The following is a 22,748-nucleotide window of genomic DNA, read 5'->3' on the forward strand; positions in this document are numbered from 1 at the left end:
CCGCTATTGGATGGTCGGTGCAAAACAGAACTTTCTCAAGTAGAGTTGAAAGTCGGGAATATTATCTTCAAGGAACTCATAGCATTGGTCATGGAAAAGAAGAATAGCTATAGCCAAGTTCTGAAAGAAACATCATTAAGAGCTGCATCATAGGCCTTACGACAAAATATGTGGTCTCAAGACAACTGATAAGCATAAGTTCATTGAAAATAGATTAGTAGCAGGGATTCTGACGTGGAAGCAGACAGAGGATTTTAATGGAACGCGATTTAGCTTAGAACTTACGAAGCTTTCAGTATTTTTAAACTTACAAAGCTTTCAGAATTCTTGAACTTACTAAGCTTTCAGTATTCTTGAAATTTTTTTGACAACTCTGTTTTACGACCCTTTGATGCTTAAATGAAGTACCGAAACTCGAGACTAATTTTACTCAATTATAATGAAAATTAACGCAATTAAAAATAAGCCTTTGGTTACTAGACGCTTAATACACCCACTTTTTTGAATATTTGAACGAAACTTTCAAATAATTTTATTTACATACACACACATGCATTCCCGACGCTTGTCTCAACATTTTTTCCAACTCATTGGTGACTTGGATTAATATTTCAAGCTCTCAGCAGCATCTTCAAACTCAACTTAATCAACATCACGCCGGGCATTTCCTCTTTCGACAAAATTTCATAATGCAAACACACACACACATGCTTCCAAATTAATCTACGCGATGCTGTTGAAATACGCTCACCACTTGCACCTTCGTAACCGACATTAGCGACGATGGTTTGAACCAGTTTCGGCCGAATTTGGCGTCGCAGAGTTCAACCAAAGACGAAAAGACGCCGAAGAGGCCAATGTAAAGGCCGCAGCAGCAGCAGCAGCAGCAGAAGAGGGAGCCAAAACGAAGCAAAACAAATCGAAGTGATAAAGAGTTGCGCTGCTTAGCCGGCAAAATTGTTGTTGCTTACCACACTGCTACACATAATCGTTTTTCTTTCGGTCACCAGTAAGCGCCGCCGCCGTTCGTGCATATCATTGCCTGTTTATTAGGCAAAATTATTGTAAATTGCGGGATGAATGCAACAAACACTTTCGATTTCTTTTTGTTTTCATTTCTTCTGGCTTCTTTTGCTGCAGCGCCGTTGGCTTTGGAGAGCGCGGCTAAGCTGGCTAAGCGCAGCGCTCCACAACACCGCACATTCATGGTATATAAAGTTGGTGGATGACACTGGAAAGTCATCAGTTACACAGTTCTCTTCACAACTGGTGTTTGGTTAACCGCGTCTACTAACTTACACGTAGCAAAATCTAAGCACAAACTACAACAGAATGAAGGTACGGACCGCTGAAGCTTACATCCTTCTTGGAATACGCTGACACCAAAGGATTGCGATTCACTTACTCACGCTTTTTGTTTTTTTTTGTGTTGCAGGTCTTCGTATGCATCTTAGCTGTGGTGGCCACAGCCCAAGCAGGTTTTCTGGGCCTTGGGGGCGGTAGCGGTGGCGGCGGCGGCGGCTACTCATATGGTGGCGGTGACGGTGGTCACGGTGGACATGGTGGTTTTGATGGCGGTCATGGTGGTCACGGTGGCTTCGATGGCGGCTACGGTGGCGGTCACGGAGGTCACGGCGGTGGCGGCGGCGAAGTGAAAATCATCAAGATCATTAGCGATGGCGGTGATGGTGGTCATGGCGGACACGGTGGCTTCGATGGCGGTTACGGTGGCGGTCATGGCGGACATGGTGGTCATGGCGGTCACGGTGATGGCGGCTTCAATGGTGGATTCGGAACCAGCGGTGAATTGAAAATCGTGAAAGTCATCAGCGGAGGCGGCGGCGGCGGCGGTCACGGTGGATACAGCGGCGGCGGCGGTCATGGCGGTCATGGTGGTTACAGCGGCGGCGGTCATGGCGGTCACGGTGGTTACAGCGGCGGTGGCGGTCATGGCGGACACGGTGGCGATGTTAAAATCATCAAGGTCGTGCATGAGGAAGGCGGTCATGGTGGTTTCGATGGCGGCTATGGTGGCGGTCATGGTGGTCATGGTGGTTTCGATGGCGGCTACGGTGGCGGTCATGGCGGTCATGGTGATCACGGTGCTGGCGGTGAAGTCAAAATCATCAAGGTCATCAGTGAAGGCGGCGCTGGCGGTTATGGCGGTGATGCCGGCGGTTATGGCGGGGGTGCTGGCGGTTGGGCTGCTGGTGGTGGTGGCGGTTGGGCTGCCGGTGGCGGTGGCTGGGACTAAGCACCTTAGATGCCATAAAGCATTTGTACATATTGTACTATACGCCAGCAGCGCAATGACTCCTCCTAACTAAGCAAAAAAAAAGCAGCCCACGCAGCCATTCGCCAATGACTGAGACTGAATGATTATTACGTCATGGTTGCGTACTGCTACCTTGTACATAAACCACTCTTTCCACTCCACGATTCCAGCGCTGCATCACTTCTCCTATATCCTCCTCCTACACACACACACACACGCACGCCAAACGTACACGCGCTTACAACCGTATGCTGTACCGTCAGATGCGTGTGAAGTGCCATTCTTCGCCAGCTCATAAGCATTCTCCACATGCCTACTCGTATTGTGATATACAAACATACCTATCTACCTGCATGCTCACATCTCTCTTAGCTGTCTAAGTGTAAATGTTGAACCACATTTTTGTTGTAATGTACCTGTTGAGCAACAACGTGAGTTCGTAGACGTTGTTAATGTTGTTATTGTTTTTTATTGTTACCAAAATATAACAAGTTGAAAATAAAAATAAAAAAAAATTAATAAAAAATTTATGTGTTATCATTCATTATCTCATTATGCCCCTCTAACCCTCTAACGCTTTGGTGGTGGCGCGCAGTCGCGGAAGTTTCTTCGGTGTGCCTTCAATGCTTCTGAAATCGGCCATTTGTAAGTCACTTTTATCGTTGAAATCTAATTTGCGTTTTGGGGCCAATTGGACCTTTCACTTTTTATGAGAAATTTTGGCGAAAGAGGAAGAGAAACCCGTTAGCCGTTGTTAAGTCATGGATTTTTGACACAGCTGTGCAGAAATGCGATTAAGACGTACGGAGCTCCCATATTTACACACGTAAACATATGCTTCCGGCGTCTAATTCGAGAGCTTTCACAAAAAGAAAATTATAACAAAATATGCTGGATAGAGGATTGAGCCAAAATATAGGTTCCGAAAAGTTTTACATTGTATATATTTAATATGCTTTGATAACTAGGGAAATACGAGTATATGATGAGAAAAGGTATAATAGCGATGTAGGGTCTGGAAGGATGCCTAAACCGACATCAAGTCGTCACTTTTTTCTGATACCCATAAACATTACTTTTTCCCTCAATCCTCTCTCTTCTTACTCAATTTTATTAGGATTTCTAACACACTGAGCGATTACATTCCATATATATGTAGTTGGTTTCGTTTATTATATTCCGGTATTTTTGAGTTCAGATTTGGAGGATGGAGTTATGTGTAGAAACTCACACAAGCGAGGAAAGTTCTCTGAGCGCCATTCACTTGGGGTTATTTTGCATTTGGCTCAAGCAGCTCACGACTTCCAGTTTCAGACCAAGTATCGATCTAAAGTGAGAAAACGTAACATCCCCTCTTTGTGCTGTGGATTTGTGACCCGCCACGTAAAAGCAATCCAATAAAAAGAAGAAAACAACCTCAGACGAGAAACCTCCTTTTTGATAACGACCCTCGTAAACGTGTTAAAGATTACGATTTAAGGGCATACACCTGGAATGTTAGTTCCTTAAATGGAAAGATGACACTGTCAAGCTGGATGATGTCCCCATAAGAGTAAATGCTGACGTAACCTCTACTCAATAAGTGCTATGGATGGGACAAGGACTAAGACAAGTAGGTCCAAGGGGGTTTTACTACAATGACCATATAAAGGGATTCGTGGTGGGAGAGAGATTCTGTCGCCAAATCCTGGCATTCAAAGCGAAGTTCTTCAACATATCGCTTATGTGCCCCCAAATCCTGACGGAAGAGAAATATGATGTGACCAAGGATGCCTTCTATGAGCACTTGGAGCGCACATATGTTGGCTGCGTCCGCCACGATGTCAAAAACGTGCTTGGCAACTTTAATGCCAGGGTGGGCAAAACAGGCATCTTTGACACAACGGTTAGTAAATTTAGTCTCCACGTTGAAAGATCCGCAAATGAGTTGAGGCTGAACGGCTTTGCTGGTGCCCGAAATATGGTTATCTGTAATACTAGATTCCAGGATAGAAACATTTATCAAACTACCTGACAGTTGTGATATACGAAAGACATGTCTCCAGTGTTTTAGACGTGCGTATTTTCCGAGGTCCTAACATCGACTCGGACACGCACCCGTCTCTATGCCGCAAAAAACGCACGTCAACAATCACAAGGAAGATTCGACGTCGAGAAGATGCAAAAACAACAGACAGTCGAACGATTTTTTACTCGACTTGAACTTCTCTTGTTTAATGTTTTCAATTGACTTAAAACGGTTTCCCTGGAGCGGTTGTTTGCGGCACGATATTGGCGAAAAACTCACGACGAATCAAAGCGGTATGCGAAGGTGAGTTATTATGGTGCCAAACTCAAGAGTTTCCAGCCCATATTTCCGGCCTCTTTTCACGAATAGCTTCGCACAACCACTCATAACACTCAAATAGTATTCCGTGTTGACAGTTGGACCGGTTGGAACCAATTCGGAGTGCACCACAACTCTATATTCGAAGTAAACTGTCAACATAGCCTTGATTTTCGATCTATTTTGATGTGTTACATGATATTCGGTCGATTGATAGTCTGTTTCCAGGTCGTAAGCAAGACTCATTGCCAGTATAACCTTTCACGACATACTGGTAGTCGGAAAGCATTGCTTCACAGACGTTAACGGAACCCTGCTTTCTGAAAAAAATAGTGATTTTGGAACCAATCACGCTTTCACTCTTCTTAGATTGAAATGATCTTTCAAAATGGTTTACACTTATTCTTCCGATATTCCAACGATATCAGTCAGATTTAAAATATGACAGTTAATCGTCGATTCTCAAGCAAAAATTTCTTTATTTTATTGACGTGTTGATCATCAGTTGATGTTGATGGCCGTCCTGGACGTGGTTCGTCCTCAACGCGTTCTCGACCCTCTTTGAATAATTTTTACCAATCAAAAACATTTGCTTGAGACAACCAATTATCAGTGAAGTCTTTTTCCAACATTCTGAATGTTTCCACACCAAAAATTTGGTTCTGCACATAAAATTTAATGGAACTTCTTTCTTGAAACCTTTCACGGATCGTTAAAATCGCTGAATGCACTTTATGTAATTCAGACAGCCAAATACTAATGATTATTTTAATATGACATTTGGTACAGATGTCACTGAAAATAATACCAACTTAGAAAATAAAATTTTCGAACGAAATTTAAATTGAAAAGTCCTACTATTTTTTGCCCACAGTATACAAGTATATATATATAGTATTTGTGTTTATAGTACATATGTATGTAGGTATGTGCGACTATATTTAATACTAAAGTGTTTTGTAACATGTTTGTTTCAGGCAATGGCGACTGCTAGTCTTTAAAAAAGCCGGCCACCACGCCAAGACACAAAAAACAAACCGAAACGGAAACAAATTGCTGACATTAAAATCCAAATAAAGTACGGTCACATTTCGAATTTGAACTAGTTTCGACAAATATGGAAAAATTTTGTATAAATGTATATACATAGTCTTAAATATTTTATTATACCAATCTGGCCCATGTTTTCGAAGAGCGGGAATGAGGATTTTAAAAGTTGGCATAATTAATGTTATATTCTAAAAGCTCGATGTGTCAAGAAATATACTGAAATATAACTGTGACAATATGTTAAAATAGTATAAGTCGATTTAAGGTAATAAGAGAACTTGATTTGTAAAGATCAGGGCTTATCCCTTGTCTGTTTTTTGATATTACTTGATAGTTAGAATTCTAAGTTATCTTTACGAGGTAAGATGTGGCATACAAGTAGCCTCAGGATGACTCAATAAGCCACAGTTACCTTACTTCGACTTATGTCACTTGAAATTTTTGACACATATATTTTCTTGTTTGTTTATGTTAGTTTGTTTCTTCTATTGTGCTATTGTGTGTAAAGTACCAAAAATGACAGTCATCCAGCTGTCGATCCGGCTCTATATGTTTATGTAATTTATAGTCTAATTTAAGCAAGAAATTCGTGTTTCAGAAGCATGAAAAAATAGTGCTTTTATTTTGCTTTTGGGCTTCTCGTAATAATGTCTGCAGAAACATGGTGTTCTGAGCAGATAATACAAACGATTGAGCTATTGTGTTATGCAAACTCCAATAAAAATATATATTTACAGCATTGTAGTTCTATTTTGTATTTAATTGCTTCATAAAAGCGGTCAAAGCGCTTGTCTTGCTAAGATCGTGAAATGAAATTGAAGGGGACCAACAAAAGTTCGCTAGCTGAAACACTTAATTAATGAGTACCACCTTCTACTTACAGAAAAGGTGAAGAAGGCAAAATAACGGGTTTTTAAATAGGGAAGTTACAAAAGTAGACCAATAGGGGCAGCAAGCGATGCCATATTTTTTCCCGCCCTTTCAACATTTCTCTTCAGTAGGGTTTGCCATTTCATCATGGAAAGATATACATATGATCCAATAATGAGTCGAAATTATTACAAATTACTACCGAAATTCGGTCAGTGGCCCCAACTTTAAGAGCGCTACGTACAATTTATGGTCGCCATAATCGTCCTGTTAGATCAACAATTGAGCATCTAGTGGACAACTTTCAATTCACAGGCACAGTATAAAAGGTTTTCAGGCCAGTGAGACAAAGAAATGCCCGTAGTGTCGAGAATATTGCTGTCGCTAGCGCATCAATAGAGAAAGACCCAAATCAGCTTCTCACACGTCGTTCTCAAGTGTTGGACATCTCAGTGGCGTCGTTGTGGCGAATTTTGCAAAAAGATCTTGCCCTATATCCTTACAAGATCAAATTAACGCAAGGACTGAAGCCGTTTGACCACCAGAATCGTCGTATGTTCGTTAATTGGGCTGAGCAATGACTTGAAAATTATTCAGATTTTCATCGAAAAATCAACTTCAGCTGTGAGGCTCATTTCTAGCTGAATGGCTTTGTCAATAATCAAAATATGCGTTATTGGTCATGCAGCAATGCACACGTACTCCATGAGTCCCCATTGCATCCCGAAAAATTACAGTTTGGTGCGTTTTAATGGACCGTACTTTTTCTGTGATGATTAAGACCGGCACGTTACTGTAAAAACGAATCGGTACCACTCAATGATAATGAAATATTTTTGGCCCGAATTAGATGATTGCAACTTGGACAATATGTGGTTCCAACCAGACGGCGTCTTAAGCCAAACAGCGAACGTCACAATCGATTTATTGAAAAGCAAGTTTGGTGAACGTGTTATCTCACGAAATAGCCCAATAAATTAGTCGCTTCGGTCGTGGGATTTGACGCTAATAGACTATTTCTTGTGGGGCTACGTCAAGTCGATGGTCTATGACAACAATCAAGCGACGATATCGAACGTGAAATTGCAGTAGTATATTAAGATATAATATGCTTGGAAAACGTCGAAAGTTTGGTTCAGCGTCTGGACTTCTGTGTGTTGATTCGGTAGCAAGACGAGTCGTGCTTTCATCAACTATTTCATTTTCCTTTGTGGCCTAAAACCCAATGTACATATACATATGTAGCCGCTTACTGTATATACATAAGTTACCACATATTTTTCTTATATTTTTTTCACACAAGTTATTCGAACATTTGTTCGTCTCTCCTTCTAATACCACACTTTCAAAATATACCGGTAGCACATGTACAAAATGACCGAATGCAAAGCTACTTTTATCTTTTTAATTCTTTTTATTTTTTTCGGACAAGTACGAGTATTGAATTCAGGTGTATGAATCTTCAGCAGGTTTATGGGTGTTTCCTTCTAAGCTACATTTGTTTATATGTACTAATCAAAATTCAAATAGCCGAAATTAAAATAAAATAATTCTTTTTTTTGCAGCCTTTCGCTTGTCTTCTTCTATGTGATTTGATGTGTAAAAAAAATCGTACAACAACAACGAAAGTCAAGAGTCACCCTGAAGCTTCGACACTCCGAAGATTGTTCTATTGTAGTATTCGCTTATAAGTAAGCGGTCTTTTATTTCTTGTTTTATTGTTATTGTTATAATTATTCTTTTTTTTTAAATCACATGTTAGTCCAGTCTTAAGATTTTTCCACCGCAAGTCACGACGGTTTATAAAACGTTGAGTTTCGTCGCGCACGGACATTAGTGTGCAAAATTCGTTCTTAGCGGCGCGTTTTGTCAAGATCAAAATGAAAGTGAGTTCAGCAGACGACGAGAGGATTACACGGAGGACAATAAATATATATGATTTTTGCATTTTAGGTTTTTGTGTGCCTGTTGGCACTTTCTGCCCTAACGGCATCAACCAATGCAGGATTTCTTGGATTATTAGGAGGACTTAAAGGCGGCCTCGGCGGCGGCGGTGGCGGTGGCGGCTACGGCGGTGGTGGCTACAGCGGTGGCGGTGGCTACAGTGGTGGCGGCGGCTATGGCGGTGGCTACGGCGGTTCCAATGTACAAGTCATTAAAGTTATTGCCTCCGGAGGTAGCGGAGGTGGCTACGGAGGTGGCGGCGGCTACGGCGGTGGTGGCGGCTACAGCGGTGGTGGTGGCTACAGCGGTGGTGGTTGGAGTGGTGGCCATTCCGGCGGCTACAGCGGAGGTGGTGGCTACAGCGGAGGTGGCGGCTACGGCGGTGGTGGCGGCTACGGCGGCGGTGGTCATTCCGGCGGTGGTGTCCAAGTCATTAAAGTAATCGCAGCAGGCGGTCATGGCGGCGGCGGCTACAGTGGTGGCGGTGGATACAGCGGCGGTGGTGGCTACGGAGGTGGTGGTTGGAGTGGAGGACATTCCGGCGGCTACAGTGGAGGTGGTGGCTACAGCGGAGGTGGCGGCTACGGCGGCGGTGGCCATTCTGGAGGCCATGTCGATGTCTACAAAGTTATATCGCTAGGAAGTTCCGGCGGCGGCGGTGGCGGTTACGGAGGTGGCGGTTATGGTGGCGGCGGCTGGTCTGGTAGCAGTGCCAGTAGCAGCGCTAGCAGCGGGGGCTGGGGCGGTTGGGATAGAAAGAAGTAAGTAAGCTGCCGCTCAACAACAACTACTAATTAAGTTTCCTGCAAACCGTTAAGTGATTTTCTGAATCAAAATGATTTGATGCACTGCCATTATTTAAGTGCTTCGAAGGTCAAGGTCGAAGCGCTGAGAATATTTAATGTACAATTTTTTTTTAATGAAAAAAGAGTGATAACGAATTATAGTATAGAGTGTAAAAGAATGAAAGAGACAAAACAATAAATCAAAAATAAATAATAGAAAGATGTGTTTAAATTTCTTGCACTGCAAGTATTATATAATGAACGAGTATCCAAAATCGTGCTTATGCATTTAAGAGCACGGAAATCAAAAAATTATTTGAGAATCGCTAATTGTATGGCAATTCCCGCTTCTCAATCAAGGTTAGCCTTAGCAACAATTAGTTGAACAAATGAAACAAGTCAGACAACTCAACTAAAAGTCTTTTTAAGTCAAAATAATGACTAAGCAATACCTGTTTGTTTGAGTTCATATTAACTGTACTCTCCCAATGGAAAATTATGTCCAAATTAAGAGAAATCTTTGAAAAATCCTTAAATGAGTCAATTAGCAACTTATTCCTATACTATAATACTTAGTGAGATAATTTGCTAATTGACTAAATTAGTGGGCTGTCTGAAACATTTATTAGCCCCTACTGTATTGTAAGTGCTGAAGAATAGTAGTATATATTTTTTCTATTAATTATAAACCTGTGTCATATTCATTCCTTTTCTGGTGTTTGCCGTTCACGATATTCTTCTTTTGGGACTCCTTGTCGAGGTGAAATCATTAAACCACCAATTAGTCGCCAGCAATTTTGCTAACAAAATCACTTGGAAACTTGTCAGACCAAAACGAAGCTACGGCAAATAATGTATTCATATAAAATTAATAGAAAATAAAAAATAATAATAAAATCCAAATTAAAATAAAAAAAAAATAAAATTAGCATTTTGAAAGGGAAGAAGACATAAGATGAGCAAAACATTCGCTAATTTGAGGAAGACAGCGCTTAAAGACAATGGTCAAGCACAAAGCTTCGCAATGCAAATTAACAAATATATGAAATTTCATAATAAAAATAACGCTACAGTGTCTGTTTTTGGATAAAAAATATAAGGTAAATTATAATCCGAGTTTGAGGTGAGCTTAGACCGATTTCACTAATAATTTTAAACTTGTAAGACGAACAGCTAATGCTTTACTTTATATCATGGTCTATAAAGTAATGCATTAGCTTTACATTAGTGAGGTTATGCCAGTCTAGCTCTGCATGGAGAAGAAGTCGCTGGTTTTGGTCTCTTAATAATGTCCGAACAAGAGAAAGACTGTGATGAGATGAATGCCCAAAGTTTAAGAAGACAATAGGAGCTTGCGGCTCCCATAGAGGCGGCTACTTTGGATTGAATTTTTTGTTGAGATTATTGAATATTCCGCTTGTTGGCTCTATAAGCTGAGAAAATGACAGATGAAAAGACATTTTTCTACGACGCTTTGAAATACTCCTTGAGGAATGCTCTGAAATGTTCTCGAAATTAGGAATTGGTTTAAGTTTGTTAGCAGGATGGGATAGAAAGAAATACTTAATCTCACTCCCGGAAACGCAACATAAACGGAACTAAGCATTCTCAATTTCAGAAAACTATTTTTTTAGAATTCTCTTGAAATTCATAAGACAGCCAAGTATGTAAGTTATGTATATTTGTCGTAAATAAGACAAAGGAAAATGACATGCTACTTAACCGATACCGAGTATACCAATACTTTCAGCATAAAGCTCGAATTTTTAGCACTTTGAGAGACCTGAAGATACAAAAAGGTGCCATATTTACGCATAGATGCAACAATCATTGCCGGAGTTGTGAAAATCAAGTATATCTATCGTCACTTCAAATGCAATATGTGGTAACGTCACTTTTCATAACTTTACAGTCGAAGGAAAAACGATATGATAGAAACCATTCAAATTCAAACAAAATTAGAGTTTTGGTTATAAAATGGTTATATATTGGTTATCATATAGGTTATCATATAGGTTATCATATTGGCTGGCATATTGGTTATCATATTGGCGATCATATTGGTTATTATAACTGACAGCGATTTTCGATTTTGTTTTGATGATAAATTGTTTTGCACTTTATGTGACGATATATAAACTGTATGGCTCGACAACATGAAAATATAAATGGCAAACAAGCGACCACGACTTCACTAGACTACGAAAGGAAACAACACAAATAATCTTCAAAGATTCATATTACAACTTAATGGTTGTACCTTAGGTACTTCCGAAACATAAGCTTGTAATCAAAGTATCATATCAGTATGGTTTTCAAAATTATATACTTGTGCCTCACTGAAAAAACACACTGTACAACATATCGCGAGGCGTGCGAGAGAGGACAAAAGCCGCAGAAGACTTGATTTAAATCTTGGCAAAAAATTAAGCAGCATTAATTTGTAATTTGTTTTAGCAAAAAATAAAATAAATATAGCTCGAAGCGATGAATATAAATTATGGCCTCCATGGTATAAATGAATAATTATGAAGTCGATTTCATATTAAATTTTCGATTGTTCAAAGAAAAGAAAACAGCACGCTTAAAGAAACAAAGAAAATCTAATAGGAGAATGAGAATTGCATAATGTCATACAAATTAAGTACTAATTAAACAATGAAACTTTTGGCAAAGGTGCTTTTCAATGACACGAAAATGCTCTAAAGTTATACAAAAGAAATAGGGTCCATACAAAAACTAAGCACGACGAATTTCGCACCACCTTTAAGGTGAAAGGTTTGCATTTTCTTTTTCATGAAAATAAATGCGATAAGAAATCATAGAGAGTTACAAATTATAGAGACAGAAGGAGAAGAATTTTGAAGAACTTTCAATTTGAGTGGGTTACCATTTGCAGAACAAGACGTCTCACAAAATATGCATTTGAGTTCAGATATCTTACGACTTGTATGGTAAAGGGTCTCATATTTACTATACAATAGAGTTTTGTTCTCCCCGAGATCGTAACTAGAAAAATTTTGCAATCTTCCACTTTTGTTGCACAAGATCGTTGTATTTTTATTCTTCAGCGTGTCAGCAAGTTAACCCTGATATTTGAAAGAACACTGTATTTTCTATGTTTCCAATCCCATTTCTTAAGTAAAAACACAGAAACTTTAAATTTAATGGGGCATGTTTATTATTATTCGAAAGATCATTTCCCCACAGAAAAAAGTCTAACGGTGTGATATCACACGATCTTGGTGACCAATAGACCCACCCAAACGTTCTCTCATCGTTCGTTTGATTGATGCGATGTGTGGGAAGTCGCCGTCTTGTTGAAACCAAATATTGCCGAGATCACGAGCTTCAATTTTAGGCATTAAATAGTCGGTTATAATGGCGCAATAACGGTCACCATTGACGGTTGCGTTCTCACCGGCATCATTTTGGAAGAAATATGGACCGAAGATTCCACCGGCCCACAAACCATATCGAACCGTTTTTTTTTCGTATGAAAAGGGAACTGTTGAATCTCTTGAGGTTACTTCTAATTTTGCTTATTTATTTACATACCCATTGAGCCAGAAATTGGTCTCATCGCTGAACAAAATTTGCCTCCGAAACGTCAGATCTTCGTGAAGCATTTGAAAAGCCCATAAAACGAAGCGATGTCGTCTGGAAAGGTTGAGTTTAAGTCATTCCGAACGGGCCCGATTCGACTCTCCACGGTCTTTATGTACACTCTCAGCTACGGCTGCTTTATTTTCTTAGCTACGTGCTGGACGTGGTCTATTCGGTCGAACATTATCCAATAATGAATACTGGGCCTCAAGATGGGTGATGGCTGTTGACCACAAATTGAGCGAAGTGCGCGAAATAAATAAAACAAATTCTTTACAGAACGTTAATTTTCGTGATAATTGGATCACCCGGTATAAGGTATGAGTGTAGTACATGACTAAATCAGATGAGGCTTAAAACACTAAGTGTGTTTGAGTGAAAAGTTCTATCTTTCAAGCTGGTGCTTAGTAAGGCTTATTTGCTATGAAAATAAACACTTGTATCAAATCTGATTAGTTTAGGTATTCCAAATGCATCCGAATTCTAAAAGCTAGAGTAAACGAAGGAGTACCGGCTAATGATAGCAGGAAACAGGGTGGTCTCCTAGGCATTTAAGTAAAGGCTGTTAACAAAAATTTCGTCATTAAAGCCGAATCAAGTGAAGGTGAAATGTGCAGTGAATTGTGATTGTATATTGAATGAGATTAATAAAGTCAATTAAAAAATTACTAGCGCTTAATAAGTTAGACTAACAATAGCTTACACCAGCTGAGCGAAGAAAACCATGTCATAAAGTCATTACGGTTCATACAAGTATAAACACAAAATCGACCGACTAGTAAATGTTACAAAATCACTTAGCCTACTAATTTATACAAAAATGTACATTCGTGCCTAAAGTTAAAGATGGTAAAAGTCGGTAAATTAAAACACACTAATTAATCATACGAAATGCCCAAAATCTATTTAGGCGCACGCAAAGCCGTACAAAGCAAAAAAGTCGTGCCTACTTGAAGTTTCCAATAACTTTTGAATATGTATGAGGTAAAGGTGCATATACATAAATACCACTAGTGCGTATTTATGTATTTATAAAGCAGAAAAAAATGAAGAATGTGAAGCAAATTAATGCAACATCGCATGTCAAGTTCAGATTACCACATCATAAATTTTCGACACCACACAACTGTGCTTTCGACAGCCGCTTCTTCTCACGCCAGATGTTGCTGAGAGTACCAGAGAGTAGTTATATTCATCTAACGGTTGCTCACGAGAATGGTATACAGTTATAGAAACTGGATGATAAGGTGAATCGATATACACAACCTTGCATTTCATTATCTCATACTACACAGCGATAATGGCCGCAATCTGATAATAACCACGCCCCTAACTCTGATAAAAATCTAACTCCTTCGACACCAGAAAGGTTAAAAGTATAATGCCTGTAATTGCAGGATTTTCGCAATAAATTACCCAATTGATCATAGCTGAACAGCTAAAGAAAAGTCCTTTGTGATCAGCAAAAAAAAGAAAAACAATTCTGCAAATCTTTCTTAAGGGTCTCGATGTCGACACGAAGCCTTGAATTCATCACAAGTTTGTTTAGGCGATTGGCGTTGCTATTTCAGTTAGTCACACGGATGGTAGAAACAATAAGATCCCTTAGTCGCGCTGAAACTGGACAGACGAGAGGAAAATCTTGAAATTATATACCTGGCCTAGCGCCATTTGCATTCGGCAAGATTTGACCGCATGGGCGTCCAAACGGCAGTGCAAGATTAGTCCTACCACTAGTCGAAGGAACACTCGACTAAGGGTGAGGAACTCATTAGATCACTTGGAGCAGACAGGTTTTCACAATTTTCTGACTGAAGAATTGAATTCTGATAAGTTCGAAAATCGGAGTATGGGCTACCTAATATTAGTTTATAGGATACTAGCAGCTTATTGAGACTTTCAGGAATCAAGAATTCCTGAAAGTTCCGATATACAGTGGAGATTTTTGATATATTTTCTGTGACAACTCTGATGCAAGATGGACGGATTTCGTGTCAAGTTGGGACTTTTGATACATTTTCTATGATAATTTCGAGATAGACGGACTTCATGCTATAACTTCCTTCAAATCTTACATTAGGTACCTCTGTCCTGACCAGTGATTCTATACTGTATTGATATCTGTGACAACTCATAACTCTGAACCGAGATTGATGGTCTTCATGCCAAGTTGAGAGTTTTGACACATTTTCTGTCGCAAATCTGAGCCCAGATGAACGGACTTCATTCCATAACTTTCTTTATATCTCGCATTTCGAATCTCCGTCCTTCCGACTGATTCTGTACTATATTGATATCTGTGGTCGTCCTTCCGACAGATTCTACACTGTATTGCGTGAGTACCTAATATCTGGCTGCGCTCGCTCTTAGCCTCTCCTTACTTCTTCTTTGTATCTTTTGTTGAGCCGACGCATAATAGTTGGTTAAGAGCCCACGCGCTGAAGCCATGACTGTGATGAGATAGTTTTGTGGTAAATCCCCAAAATTTTAATAAATAGTGAGCAAAGCAAAACGAGAAGAAAAAAACAGTTAATTAAAAAGAAATAAAATAAAATCAACGAATAATAATGATTTCGCTTACGAAAGAGAAGAAGCAAAACAGAAAGCGTTTGTAGACATCATGGACCGCCGGTTTAATAATTATGATGCTTAATTTAATATTCATGATTTGGCTTTTTTGCCACTGAGATACATATGTACTTTCTATATTATTATTAGGAGAATGATCATTTGGTGTTTTGAAAATAAAGTAAACAGTTTGATTATGTAATAACCGGTTAGATAACTAGGTGCTGATTGTTCTTTGTATAATTTTTATTTATTTAAGTGGTGTAACTTTTCGAAATACGGTCGTAAAAGTAGAGCATAACAGACCTGTTTTTTAGGGTTGCCACCTGTTTGAAGATTTCATATTAATAAAATTAAATCAATAAGAAAAAACTGAAATCTCTAATGGTTTATGAATGTTTAAGCAGATATTTTTTGGAAAGAGTTGCCATCTGTTTGAAGTTACTAAAATTTAATTAATAGGAAATTTCTGCAATCTCTATTGATTTAAGAAAATTTAAATTAATATTTTTGAGAAGGGTTGCCAGCTGTTTAAAATTTTTAGTTTCATCAAGCAATTATTACAATATGAGCATGAAAGCAAAAGAGATTAAAGGAAGGTTACAGTAGAAAATAGTAAAAGGAAGTGTTGCCACTTATTCGAAAACCCAATTTATAAGTTATATGAGTAGTGGTGAGTATTATTAGCTCTTTTTTATTACAATTTTTAGTTATATTTGAATACTCACAACACAATATTCACGATATTTTTTTAAGTCGAATAAAAGTTTAACTGCTCATAACATGCTTTAGAGGTAATTACTATTTAAGTAGTAATATCTTATTTTTATATTTTTTTTTAGTAAAGTTCTTAATTAATGTAGTCATTAAAACGTTGTAAATTTATGTGTGTAAACAAGCGTTAACGAGTCTTCTCAGTAGGCATTGCTGGTAATTAAATCATTGAATACTTAGCTCCAGCTATAATGATGAACGATAAGTTTTAATTACTTCAAAGCAAGTTTAATACTTGTATGAAAATGAAAACAAATATAAGAGAAAACTTTGTTCTAGGCTGTACCGAAGCTATACCCTTCATAGGTGTCTTTTTCCTAATATAAAAGCATATAAAACGATCTTTATCTTGATTTTGAACGGTCAATTTGTATGGCAGCTATATGCTATAGTTAGGACAGATTAGAGGTCGGACAGCACAAAAAGCCAGTCCGTTGTGTTAGCTAAAATCTTTGAGCCTATCACGAATTTATTGAGGTTGCTAATGTCAGTTTATGCTGTGTGCCTTAGGTCACCGAAGGCAAGGTTGCCGAGATGTTTCGTTCTCAATCTTGCAAATGCTGAACAATGGAGAAGAAAGTGTTTGAATTTTTCCACCCACCTCCTCCATATAACTTTTAGAACTTGCGTCCGTCAAGATCTGGAACTATATTTTATGATATTGAATAATATCCAGTAATAACTCCTATTATTGCAGCAAGATGAACATTGCTAATGGCAAGTAATTCATATGATCTCCTGCATTTACTCTAGACCAAAAGGATCTTGCAGTCGCATATGAGCGACCAGCGCCAGCGTCTGCTGAGCGCGTGCCAGATTCATTGGTGCAGTATTAGAACGCAAGATGCCAATTGAGTTCCAACTCGGTCCCATTACGATATAAGCGGGTAAAGAGTGCCCTCACTGGCTAGCTCATTGCCAGCGATTCCACAATGACCAGGAACCTATATCAGCCTGGTGAAATAGTTTAGTCCTATTTCTAGTGAAGACAAACATTCCTTTACTAACTTTGAGCGCACAGTTAGCGAGTTCAGCGCTAGTATTGCCGCTCTGCTGTCGGAGTGATTGCTCACTACCTTGAAAAAAGCAGCACTTCGTAGCAGTGCATCTACCGGAACCTTAATAGCAGCCACTGCTGCCTAAAAAATGCTACTCTGCTTCGGTTGCCTAAAGCTAATATCGACAGAGAGCTCCTTACAAAAAACTCCTCTCGCAACTTTTTCTACTAGTTTCGACCCATCCGTAAAAAAGCTCACTACGTCTCTTCTTCAGTGACTTCTTCCTATCACATATTCTTCCTAAGTATGTGAGCAGTGAAAAAGCTGAAATACAACAGGCGCATTTACGCTCGCTCAGCTTTAAAGGTCCACAATGTGGGTATGCTTAGAGCTCATTTTGCAGCAATTAATATGCTGAAAAAGTCCATGGGTGCTGTGTTTAAAATGGCATTAAGTGCTGTTTTTGGAATCCGCAGTGCCGCAGAGATGCTAAGAAGCGCTCTTTGGTAAGCTTCTTGGCTAGTACTGTATTTTCGAGCTCCCCCCAACAGATAAATACACCATAGAACATGATTGGCTAGACTACAGTGTCGTAGAGTCAAAACACCACCTTTTCTCTACAGAAATCGATGCCTTGACTAAACTCATCTAAATATTTGACGTCCATGAAAGCTATCTATCAAGGAGGAGCCCTAAGTATTTCACCAGATTTACAAGTGAAAGAGCCTTCAAATGAGTTGTGAGGCACGTGTGAGATTTTCTACCTCCCGATAAATAATACAATTTCAGTTTTACCAGGGTTGACGGCTAGATCACTTTTATCCGCTCCGTTTTATAGCACAATGAGATACCCATTTGGTGAGCTAAGCTACGAGTATAGTAGTCCGGTGTGAAAATTTTTTTCGAACATTATGACACTATCTTGAATAATAATCCATCCAAAAATATGACAGTTGAATGCTAAGTATAAAGAAATGTGAAAAAATAAAGATTACGTCAATGTATGGGTTAGATCTTTTAAGTAGAACTTTAAATGTTGAAGAAGATCGAAAAAAGTCATGGTCACACACTTACATCTGTCAGCTCTTAAATGGCTGTGTATTGAGTATTTCTTAAGCTTTTTTTGTGTTAAAACTGCCCATCTTCGAAATTTAGTAAAAAAATATTATTATTAGAAGGACTGCAATTCTTTTCAATTATTCCAAAACGAGGCAGTTCGAGTTGTTAGCAGTCAAGTAACACAGAGGTTGCCTTTGTTTTCCACTTCTTTCTACTGTGTACTCAACCTAAATCATTTAAACTGAAGTCTACTACTGCTTTACATTAATTTCTTTCTTGTTTATTGTCTGACTGGTGAGGCTTATTTTAGGTGTGAGTCATAAATTTTACCTTCTTTTTATAAATTTCTAAAATGCCACTTTTTTATCATTTTACTTTTAACTTTTTATCATTTAATTTCATTATTCTCAACTATTAATCATAACTAAACGAATAATTGCTGACTTTTGATGAAATCGAAATGAACACTTGTTTGATTAAATGACGTGATTTGCGCATAATGAGAGGATTTTCCGTCTAACAACACATTTACACTATAAAGCGACCCTGCGGGAAAGCGTGAACTAGTGAGAAACTCATTTAGTTTAAAACTGTAGTAAATTCGTGTAAATCGAGGCAAAATCAATGTAGGAAAGAATTGGTAAGAAATGAAATAAATCAAAGAAATATTTTTCAGTAACAATAGTAGACATAAAAGTACCTGGAAATTGTAAATAAAACGCTAAATATTTAATTATTCATTAAATCATAGTAATCCCCACCAGATGAAATACTTATGCCGACAATTTTTCTAGGCCTCGAAACAGTTTTGAGAAGCACTTTCAGTTTGAGGAACAAGAAAAAAAATCCCACAGAGCTAAATTTGGTAAATACGATGGTTGACCGGTGGAATTCAATGCGCTTTTGGCTTTAAATTTCGGCACAACCGTACTATTTTTGAAAAAATTTCAGCTTTATCGGGACGAGTCGAGCAAGAACGCGTTTTATACCTCCCTGATGTCGAACTCTTCAACACTTTCCTGACGATTTTCAAGCACCATATCCTTCAACTTTTTAACATTTTCATCAGTTGAAGTGGTCGAAGGTTGCCCAGAACGAGACATGTCTTCAACGATCTCTCGACCGTCTTTGAAGGCCTTGTACCGTTCGTGGGCTTGTGTTTTTGAAGAAACTGAATCACCGTAAGATCCTTAAAACTCTATAGTTTGTTATGTGGTTTTTATTTCATATTTTTTTTACTTAAAATTTGCTTTCTAATCCTTAAATTTAAAATATTCTCAAATAAACCCTCAAAGTGGTATTTTTTTCACGAATCAAATGAGAACGCATAAAGCCCTCTTCTACTTTATCAGCTGATTCATTGGGTTTCAACGACCGACGAAACTTTTATTTGCTCGGACGGCGTCTATACTATAGAAAATGTGGATAGATACTCGTAGTAATCGTTGATCTTTCCGAAAAAATGGTACCGTATATTCAACTTTCCCACCAGTAGTATTGGCGCCTTATTATACCAGAAATAATCAGTTTAGTTTTCCTACAGGGCGCGTATAAATATTTTGAAATGTACAAGAACCTAACAAATTGGTATTGAAGCATTGACTAACGCCGCCGGCAAAGGATGACCCGGGTTCATTGCGTCAGTCAGCAGAGCTTGAGTAACGATCGATGATCGATTGATTTGCTCACGATAAGTGGAGGCAAATTAACGCCAATGTGGGGTACGCGCTTGCTATGATACGAACAATACCGATAATTTAGCCAAGCAATAAGTGTTCTGCGAAATTGAGTAAGAGAAGAAAACAAAAGACCTTGTCTAAAAATAAATACCGACCAAGGCACTTCAGCATTTAGAATAAGGAAATCGAGAATTGCAAGCAAATGTTTGTGTCTTATTTTTGAACATGATTACTTGTACCGATGATTTTTTGTTATGCTTTCCTTTCTGTGGTAATATTCTGCAATTATTTTTCTAACTTCGCTTTGCCAATATTTCTTTACTCCCAATTTGTAGAACGTCATTAGTTCGTTAGCGGAGGAAGCTTCCTCTATAAAAATCAATGTCAATCGGCGATATGGCAACAATTACACAATTGAGTTCTAAGAGTGAAGTTTCCGTGAAGCAGTAGTACAATGAAAGTGAGTACTGAATGAACTAAGGTCCGCTTGATACAAGGACTAACATTTATTTCTTTACTTTCAGGTTTTCGTCTGCATTTTAGCTTCCTTAGCGGCAGTCAGCGCAGGAGGTGGTTATCTGCCACGAGGCGGCGGCGGTGGTGGCTTTGGCGGTGGTTATGGCGGCCAGGGTGGCTTTGCAAGCTCTTCCAGTTCCGCCAGCTCGAGTGCGTCTGCACACTCCTCAGGTGGTGGTTTTGGTGGCGGAGCCGGTGCCGGGCGCTATGCCGGCGGCTTTGGTAAAGGTGGTGGAGGCGGCGGTCGTGGCTGGAAAAGTGCTGGTGGTGCCTTAGGCGGTGCTGGCGGTTATGGTGGCGGTGCACTCTTGGGTGGAGCTGGTGGTTATAGCGGCGGCTCATCCTTGGGTGGAGCAGGCGGTTATGGTGGCGGCAGTGGTTTCGGCGGTGGACATGGTGGCGGTAGAAAGAGCGGTTTATATGGCGGCGGCACTTCCAGTGTTTCCTTCCATACCGGAAATTCTTTGGGCAGCGGTGGTGCAGGTTCTTATGGCGGCGGCGTTGGCCATGGCAGCGGTTTAGGAGGTGGAGCTTATGGACCTAGTCTTGGTGGTGCTGGACTCGGTGGTGGTTATGCCAGCGGTGGCTCTACATATGGTGCCAGTAGCAGCGCTGCTGGTAAAGGGTGATTTTTTAAGAGCTTGATAACTTTTTAAAAAAAAAAAACGCATAAAATTTGCAAAATCTCATCGGTTCTTTATTTGAAACGTTAGATTGGTTTCATGACATTTACTTTGAAGATAATTTCATTTAAATGTTGACCGCGGCTGCGTCTTAGGTGGTCCATTCGGAAAGTCCAATTTTGGGCAACTTTTTCGAGCATTTCGGCCGGAATAGCCCGAATTTCTTCGGAAATGTTGTCTTCCAAAGCTGGAATAGTTGCTGGCTTATTTTTGTAGACTTTAGACTTGACGTAGCCCCACAAAAAATAGTCTAAAGGCGTTAAATCGCATGATCTTGGTGGCCAACTTACGGGTCCATTTCTTGAGATGAATTGTTGTCCGAAGTTTTCCCTCAAAATGGCCATAGAATCGCGAGCTGTGTGGCATATAGCGCCATCTTGTTGAAACCACATGTCAACCAAGTTCAGTTCTTCCATTTTTGGCAACAAAAAGTTTGTTAGCATCGAACGATAGCGATCGCCATTCACCGTAACGTTGCGTCCAACAGCATCTTTGAAAAAATACGGTCCAATGATTCCACCAGCGTACAAACCACACCAAACAGTGCATTTTTCGGGATGCATGGGCAGTTCTTGAACGGCTTCTGGTTGCTCTTCACCCCAAATGCGGCAATTTTGCTTATTTACGTAGCCATTCAACCAGAAATGAGCCTCATCGCTGAACAAAATTTGTCGATAAAAAAGCGGATTTTCTGCCAACTTTTTTGGTAATAAAATTCAATGATTTGCAAGCGTTGCTCTTTAGTAAGTCTATTCATGATGAAATGTCAAAGCATACTGAGCATCTTTCTCTTTGACACCATGTCTGAAATCCCACGTGATCTGTCAAATACTAATGCATGAAAATCCTAACCTCAAAAAAATCACCCGTTAGTTCTCACGCTGATTGGGGTATACCAGCTAACTTTGACTACTCCGTTAATCATGGCTCGTCCGGTGCTGGTTTAGGTGGATATGGTGGTGGTGCTGGATTGGGCGGTGCTGGATTAGGCGGTTATGGTGGCGGTGCTGGATTGGGTGGTTATGGTGGCGCTGGTGGTAAATCCGGTTACGGCTACTCTGCTGGTAGTAGTGCTTCAGCTAGCTCATCCAGTTCAGCCGGTTCATCTGGTTGGTGGAAGAATTAGTGCGATTCTATGACCGTCATATATCATAAAAGCTTTTAGTAAATACTCTATGTGTTATTCAGATGACAAAGAAATAAATAATTGCAATGAAGTTTTGTTCTCGAAAAGCTAAAGTGTTTTTAATTCACCTTTCAAAAATTCACGAAGAGTTTTGTCGAAACAAAGTGGATCTTTTTGGTTTTTAAGGAAGTGTAATATCTATATTTTCAGCTAACTTTTGGAATGAAATTCAAATACCACTCCTTCCACCCCACTGACAATCTAATGACTGTCCAACTGGCGAACCAATGACTCTAAAGTTAAGCTTCCGTCGAACCTGACTAACTTCTTAAGGCATTGTATCACTGTCGCCTAGGAAGTTTTATCTCCCAAGCATAATTTAAATATAGAAGAACCTGGATACAAAAGATAGGAACATGCACTTGAATATAAGCTCAAGTTGCAGGTTATTCAAAAATCAGATACGTAGGATGTTTGATCCACATGAAT

At 39.4% G+C, this 22,748-nt stretch overlaps 2 protein-coding genes across 2 annotated transcripts; both read left to right on the top strand.

Annotated features, from left to right (window-relative positions):
• Positions 1-1,208: 1,208 nt before the first annotated feature.
• LOC105234221 (uncharacterized) lies at positions 1,209-9,470 on the top strand. The gene is made up of 3 exons (XM_049455774.1): positions 1,209-1,338; positions 1,436-2,248; positions 8,475-9,470. Exons 1-3 carry the CDS (start codon positions 1,333-1,335, stop codon positions 9,228-9,230), a joined length of 1,575 nt encoding a protein of 524 aa, XP_049311731.1. The 5' UTR covers positions 1,209-1,332; the 3' UTR covers positions 9,231-9,470.
• Positions 9,471-20,315: 10,845 nt separating this feature from the next.
• Positions 20,316-22,358, top strand: LOC105223705 (uncharacterized). Its single transcript, XM_049454391.1, has 3 exons — positions 20,316-20,394; positions 20,459-21,075; positions 22,007-22,358. The coding sequence occupies exons 1-3, from the start codon at positions 20,389-20,391 to the stop codon at positions 22,257-22,259; spliced, it is 876 nt and encodes a 291-aa protein (XP_049310348.1). The 5' UTR covers positions 20,316-20,388; the 3' UTR covers positions 22,260-22,358.
• The last annotated feature ends 390 nt before the right edge of the window (positions 22,359-22,748 follow it).

This window comes from Bactrocera dorsalis, chromosome 4 (assembly GCF_023373825.1).
Source record: "Bactrocera dorsalis isolate Fly_Bdor chromosome 4, ASM2337382v1, whole genome shotgun sequence".
NCBI lineage: Eukaryota > Metazoa > Arthropoda > Insecta > Diptera > Tephritidae > Bactrocera > Bactrocera dorsalis.

Excerpts from the sequence above, each read along its gene's own strand:
- LOC105234221 (XM_049455774.1), top strand. Across the intron at positions 2,249-8,474 it reads CTGCCGGTGGCGGTGGCTGG|GTTTTTGTGTGCCTGTTGGC; the intron begins GACTAAGCACCT and ends TTTGCATTTTAG.
- LOC105223705 (XM_049454391.1), top strand. Across the intron at positions 21,076-22,006 it reads AGCAGCGCTGCTGGTAAAGG|TTCTCACGCTGATTGGGGTA; the intron begins GTGATTTTTTAA and ends ATCACCCGTTAG.